General features: G+C 35.8%; 1 protein-coding gene across 2 annotated transcripts in view; it reads left to right on the top strand.

Annotated features, from left to right (window-relative positions):
- The window catches only part of LOC137658592 (cytochrome P450 3A31-like), a 38,122-nt gene that overhangs the window by 26,429 nt on the left and 4,193 nt on the right, over positions 1-7,500 (top strand). For both annotated transcript variants that reach the window (XM_068393508.1, XM_068393507.1), the window contains exons 7-11: positions 813-980; positions 2,024-2,215; positions 2,930-3,008; positions 3,656-3,804; positions 4,938-5,167. In XM_068393508.1, coding sequence (XP_068249609.1) covers positions 813-980; positions 2,024-2,215; positions 2,930-3,008; positions 3,656-3,804; positions 4,938-5,167 — 818 coding nt within the window. The remainder of the gene's footprint in view (positions 1-812; positions 981-2,023; positions 2,216-2,929; positions 3,009-3,655; positions 3,805-4,937; positions 5,168-7,500) is intronic.

Here is a 7,500-nt window from a genome sequence, read left to right as displayed (position 1 = left end):
TATATATATATTTTTTTTTCCGCTTCACCATATAGCTTTTCCCATAGATGTTATGACTCCAGTAGATATTACTCTTTTATCATCATCTCCTCTTACGCCTATTGACGCAAAGGACCCCAAGAGGATTCATTGGCTAGATTCATCAAAGGATAGCCAGTTCCTTGTTATCCGCAGTGCCTATCTAACTAAGGCAACTGACCCCTGTCGGTCCATAATAATTCTAGTGAGATCAACCGTCAGACATCAGGAGTAAAAGCCGAAGAGATAGGTTGTCCATGGTCTTAAACTCAATCCATCACACGTATATATCTATGGAGGAAGGTTGGTTATCAAAAGCTCAATTGATGCCAAAGGGGCATTTGTACCGAAGTCGTCTAATATTTCCTTGGTGGTCACCCAACCTATTAGAGAAAACATTTAGTGGTGTTTTGTTATTAATGGAGTGGTTATGTTGCTTTCAGATCCCCCTGTGTATGGTCTTTGAGTTAGGATGGAGATAATCTACCCTATATAATAAAGAGCAAGTCTTTGGATATATATATATCTTTCCGGTCACGCTTAGCGGCATTGCCAAACATAACTACGGTCTCTTCCCGTCCTTCGAGTAGGGAGAAGAGGGAGTAATCATACGCTGGTGAGAGTGGTTGTAGTTAGAGAAAGGGGAGGGGTGGGAAGGGTTGAATCTGTGTGTGTGTGCATATCTATCTAAAATTTTAAACCTAATTTTTGACGGGTCGTATACACTAGTAATGATAATAATGTTCACAAATACAATAATAACAATAAAAATGATATATTAATGGAATGCCCAGATGATGCCCTTGATGAGAGACTGTGTGGAGGTGTTTCTGAAGAAATGCGACGAACTGGCAGAGTCCAAGGAGGAATTCAACGCCCATTACGAGCTTCAGTGTTTGACCTTAGATGTCATTGACCGGTGTGCCATGGCCCTTGACCTCAACTGCATCCAGAATCCTACGGTAAGGTTATCAGTCCTACCCACATCAACAACAACAACAACAACAAATACAGCTGTTTCTAGACCACTGCCGGACAAAGGCCTCAGACATGTCCTTATTCATGTCTGGGGTTTTGGTCAGTTTTCCTCACCACGTCCTCACAGCAAATCAACCTATTATGTGTGTCGCTGACAAGTAGAGCCTTTCTGATCATGGCGATATCCACATCTATGATTCAATTGGTCATGACCTCAGATACTTCATTATTAAATTGAGTTCATGTCTGTTAAATGTCATAGAATGGAAACCGTTTGTATCTAATTGGGAAAAGGAGGGAGAAAATACTGGGCATACCCATTCGTTATTTTAGTCACATCCAGAGTACTTTGATCTTTAATGTTGTGTTATTTCCCTTTTTGACTGGAACTGCTTTAACTTGCGAAATGGTTTGATCAGCAAAGCTATCCTAGTCGGGGCCACCCATACTAGGTAGGCTTACTGTGAGCGATCTGACTTAAGTCTCCCACCATCACCAATCCGCAGTGACCACCGTGGTGATGAAAATGGCCAAACCCCAGACCGTAGTGGACTAGAAATGGAAGCATTTGTTGTTGTGTTATTTAAGATCGATTATAAATAGATAGGTTAGTAATTCCATATTAAAATTGCATAAAGTTTACTTAAATTCACTGATTTGTGTTTACAAAAAAAAAAAATGTTATTGATTGTCCGTATAGAGAGTTTGCTTTGTATCTATTTTAAGAAAATTTAGTTTTAAACATTTAATTGAAATTCAATTTATAAATGATTATAAGCCGTTTTATTTGTTCTAACTTATTTTTCTTCTATTAACGTGCTTAAGCACGGTTGCGTTCTATTTGAAGGACTTTGCTTTGGCTTTGTGGTAGACCGTAGTTCTAATCGGCTGTCCTGCCTGACATAGCTTAGACCCCGGTAGCATATGCTCATATGTTGTACCAGTCACTAGCGTCCTTCCTTCCAGTAGCGAGGAGTCCTAGTGCGGTTCTCATTAACACCATTATATTTGTTCTAATATCCTTCAGAACCCGATTATTGATCGCATCCGTAAGGTCTTCAGCAGTGACATGTCCCTTTTCTTTGAGTTGGTCTTCACGCTACCCGAATTCGCGCGCTACTTGGCTCCCCTTCGGAAGTTCTCCAATTTCGTCTCCACTCAAGAATTCGTTATCGGTCACATTGATAAAGTCATCTCGAGGAGGAAAGAGAATCCGGAGGTATGGGACTTGCCTCTGAAGAGATTTTGAAGATTTGGTGTTCGCGGAAGATGATATAATTTGAAGTATATTGGTGAAACTATTCAGTATCTGTCAATTTGTAACATGAATTTGAAGACGGTATCTTTTGAAATAGAATCAGTCAGTTTTTGTCAGTTTGAACCATGAATTTAAAAATAACATATTTTAAGATAGATTTAGTTACAGTATCTGTCCATTTGAAACATGGATTAGAAGATGTCATCTTTTGAAATAGAAATAGAGTATCTGTCAGTTTAAACCATGAATTTAAAATAGCATATTTGGAAATAGAATTAGTTAACAGTGTCTGTCAATTTGACTCACAATTTTAAAGATGGCATATTTTCCATAGAATTATTTACAGAACCTGTCAATTTGAGCCATGAATTTGAAGATAGCATTTTTTGAAATAGAATTAGTCACAATATATGCCGTCTGTCAATTTAAAACTCAATTTTGACATATACAAATTATATTGTATTCTTTTTACCAATATAGTTAATTATTTGTCTTCCGAAGGAAAAATTTTTAAACTTGGACATTATCTATTCTGGTATACTTTCTGTCGATTTACAATTTAAACTGTGATTTTGATGCATAGAAATTATATATCCGTAATTTTTTTTTGGGGGGGTGAACCATTTTTTTCCTGAAGGAAAATTCTTAAAAACTGACATTATCTCTTCTGATCAGATGTACAGTCGTCAAGATGCACTCCAGTTGTTAATGGATGCAACAGATCCTACATCAGACTCTAAAACGAAACTCACAGGTAACTATTATAATAACAGTGTACGCGACCCGTCAGCTCTGAGGAATAAACACTTAGATATACACACACACGCACACGCAGCTCCCTGTCACAAGGGTATGACTACTCTTTCTCCTTACCCAAGGGATGGGAAGAGTCTGATTAGTTGTACGTCTGACAATGTTGCTGAGCGTGACCGGAATATATATATATATATATATATATATATATATATATATATATATATATATATATATATATATATATATATATATACTTTCCAGTCACGCTCAACAGCATTGTCAGATGTATAACCACTTGGTCTCTTCCCGTCATTCGGGTAGGGAAGGGGTTGCTTGTGCGTGTGTGCATATCTACCTAAATGTTTAACCGTCATATATATATATATATATATATATATATATATATATATATATATATATATATATATATATATATATATAAATATAAATATAAATATATATATATATATATATATATATATATATACATATATATATATATATATATATATATATATATATATATATATATATATATATACACACACACACACACGAATAATGTAACAATAAATTATATTGAAATCAGCTCATAAGAGTTACTTTGTAACAAGATATTATTATTATTATTATTATTATGAACAGAACGTGAGGTCGTCGAAAATGCGTATCTGTTCGTCTTGGCTGGTTACGAGACAACCAGCAACGCTCTGAGCTATGCCATCCATCTGCTCTCTGTCCACCCGGAAACGCAAGATCTCATTGAAAGGGAAGTGCGCGAGGCGTGTGGCGATGTAAGTTCTTGAGGTGATATATATATATATATATATATATATATATATATATATATATATATATATATATATATATATATATATATATTATACAGTATATGTATATATGTATGTATGTGTTAATTTAAATATGTATTGATGAATACACCCTTTCTCTTTGACGATGGGTTTTTTTTTAATCATCATCATCTCCTCCTACCCCTATTGACGCAAAGTGCCTTGGTTAGATTTCGCTAGTCGTTTCTATCTTTAGCTTTGAATTCAATACTTCTCCATTCATCATCGACTTCATGCTTCATAGTCCTCAGCAATGTAGGCCTGGGTCTTCCAACTCTTCTAGTGGCTTGTGGAGCCCAGTTAAATGTTTGAAATATTTTCCCTCGGGGAGTGCGAACCATCTCCATCTACCCCTCACCCTGATCTCATCCACATATGGCACGCGAGTGATTTCTCTTATAGTTTCCTTTCTAATCTTGTTCTGCCATTTAACTCCCAATATCCTTCTTATGGCTTTGATCTTAAATCTGCAAAATCTGTTGGAGATAGTTTCATTGTCATACCACGACTCATGTCCATACAGTAAGACATATCTCACTAAACTGATATATAGCCTGATTATTATATGTAATTTGCTTAACATCGCCATTGTCTGATTTGCTGTTTTCAGTCTTTCATTAAATTCAAATTCTAGAGACCCTTTATTAGAGATCATAGTTCCTAAATATTTGATTAATTCCACATCATTAATGCTTTTTCCTTCCAATGATATTTCATCTTCCATTGCATATTCTGTTATTATCTCTGCCTTTTTTTTCTATTCATCTTGAGTCAGCCTCATGTGATATTTCCTGCATTTTGATAAGCAACCTTTGCAAGTCCTGTGGTGTTCTGCTAATGAGGACAGCGTCATCAGCATACGCTAGGATTTGATTAGATTGATAACAGGAATGTTATCAATCCAGTCAAATCCTTCTTCACCATCCTCAACTGTTCTATGTATTATAAAATCCATGAGGAGGATATATTTGCAATGTTTTGGTGTACAAACAAAAGACAATGAACAAATATTGAAGATAATAAACGCTGAATAATAAATCTGACTATAGATTTCTCACCCAAATCCTCTTTGTTAGGAGCTGCCCTCTTACGAAGACCTGGCGAAGCTCCCCTACACAGAGGCCGTGATGTGCGAATCCATGAGGATGTACCCACCGATCACATCATTCGTGACCCGCAAGGCCTCTTCCGACATTGTCTACGAGGGCATGAAGATACCCAAGGGCATGTTCGTTGAGGCCTCCGTCTGGAGTATTCATCACGATGAAGACATATATCCTGATCCGCATACTTTTAAACCTGAAAGGTTAGTGTTTCAATTAGCTTAAACATTTGGTTTTGGGTGCCATCTTACCTTCCCTCTTCTTGGTCCACCTGGTGGGTGCCCTTTTTTGTTTTTGGTGGCCCTCTTGCTGGTGCCTTTTTGGTCCTGATAATATCCGTGGTTTTTGGTGGCCTTTCTTACACTGATTTGGTTCATCATGATATTTTCATTCATCATTTACCATTTTTTTGAATAGTGTTTTCTACCTTACAATAGCTATTTAAATTCATGTCTTCAGTTTCTATTTGAATATTTTTTAGTTTTTGTATGAATGTGGTACCAGAAAAGTTTATAGTCTGAGTCTTGTTTGATTAGACTTAACCTTATTAGTTTTCTAGCAATTATCTCCATGATTATTTATATTATTTTAGTATCTCCGACTTTTTAAAAATATTTCGATACATACATAAATTAATATAATAGGTTTGCTGAAGGTAATCATCTATTCCCTAGTTTGCAATTTGGTTTTCGTAAAGGCCTTGGAGCATGTGATGCCCTTCTTACAATCTCCAATGAATGCTGTACAGAAATCCCTTGATTGTGGTCAGGAAGTTCGTATGGTTGGCCTTGATTTTAGTGCTGCCTTTGACCGTGTTAATCATGAGGCCCTAGTTTTCAAACTCAAACAGTTAGGAGTGGGTGGGTCGTTTTTTAGCATTATTATTGATTTTTTAAGTAATAGATCTCAAAGAGTTGTTGTCGATGGGCACCATAGTGAGTATAGGAATGTGATATCCGGTGTTCCACGGGGTAGTGTTCTTGGCCCATTACTTTTCATACTATATACACATGACATGTGGTTTGGCCTAGAAAACAAGCATGTTGCATATGCAGATGATGCTACTCTCTTTGCCCTGAATGTAGATCTGGGGTTGGTGAATCCCTTAATAGAGATTTAGCTAAAATTAGTGCATGGTGCAAGTTATGGGGTATGAGGTTGAATCCTAACAAAACTCAAAGTATGATTGTAATAAGGTCAAGGACGGTGGCTCCTCAACATCCGGATCTCAATATTGATAATGTTTCTTTAAATTTGTATGACTCTTAAAATTTTAGGTGTGATTCTCGACAGCAAATTTACTTTTGAGAAACACATTAGGTCTGTGTCTTCTTCAATTGCACACAAAAAATTGGCTTATTGAGAAAGTCTTTTAAAATTTTCGGTGATCAATCTATTCTGAAGTGTTTTAATTCTTTCATTCTACGTTGTTTTGAGTATTGTTCTCCTGTCTGGTGTTCAGCTGCTGATTCTCATCTTAATTTGTTGGACAGAAACTTCCGGTCTATTAAATTTCTTATTCCTGATCTAGATATTAATCTTTGGCAACGTCGTTCAATTAGTTCGTTATGCATGTTGCATAAGGTTTTTTCATAACTCTGACCATCCTTTACATTCAGATCTCCCTGGACAATTCTATCCTGTTCGTAATACTAGGCAGGCAGTTAATTCTAATAGCCAGGCCTTCTCCATCACGAGGCTCAATACTACACAGTATTCTAGAAGTTTTATTCCAGCTGTTACTAAGTTGTGGAATGATCTTCCTAATTGGGTAGTTGAATCAGCAGAACTTCAAAAGTTTAAAGTTGGAGCAAATGTTTTTATGTTGACTAGGCTGACATGAGTCTTTTTATAGTTTATATATGACATATCTGTTTTTGACGTTGTTAATAGTTTATATAGGACATATCTGTTTTGACGCTGTTACTTTTTTTAGAATGATATATTGTTAATTTATTCTCATCATTTATTTATTTCCTTATTTCCTTTCCTCACTGGGCTATTTTTCCCTGTTGGAGCCCTTGGGCTTATAGCATCTTGCTTTTCCAATTAGGGTTGTAGCTTGGCTGGTAATAATAATAATGATAATAATAATATATATATATATATATATATATATATATATATATATATATATATATATATACATATATATATATATATATATAGATATATATATATATATATATATATATATATATATATATATATATATATATATATATATATATATATATACAGTCAGCGCGGATCGCTGTGTCCGGGCAGCATCCGCCGTGCATTCATTTTGGTCCCCCCCCATATCTACACTAATACACAATATAAATCAATAAAAATTTAATTGAACACTCACCAATATCCCTGCTACTTGTCTATAGGGTAGCCTTTCCTCTTCTTGACCTCCAAAAGTCGTCGAGGAACACTATCGGCGAGGTTTTGGAGTATTTCAGCAGGTATTTCCGCCCACACCTTATGGAGCGCCGCCTCGAGAAGTGTCACGTTTGTCGTCACTTCTTTACGAAGGCGGGCTTTAACT

This window comes from Palaemon carinicauda, chromosome 19 (genome assembly GCF_036898095.1).
Source record: "Palaemon carinicauda isolate YSFRI2023 chromosome 19, ASM3689809v2, whole genome shotgun sequence".
NCBI lineage: Eukaryota > Metazoa > Arthropoda > Malacostraca > Decapoda > Palaemonidae > Palaemon > Palaemon carinicauda.
The sequence above is the reverse complement of the archived record's forward strand: the minus strand, read 5'-3'. Positions and strand labels throughout refer to the sequence as shown.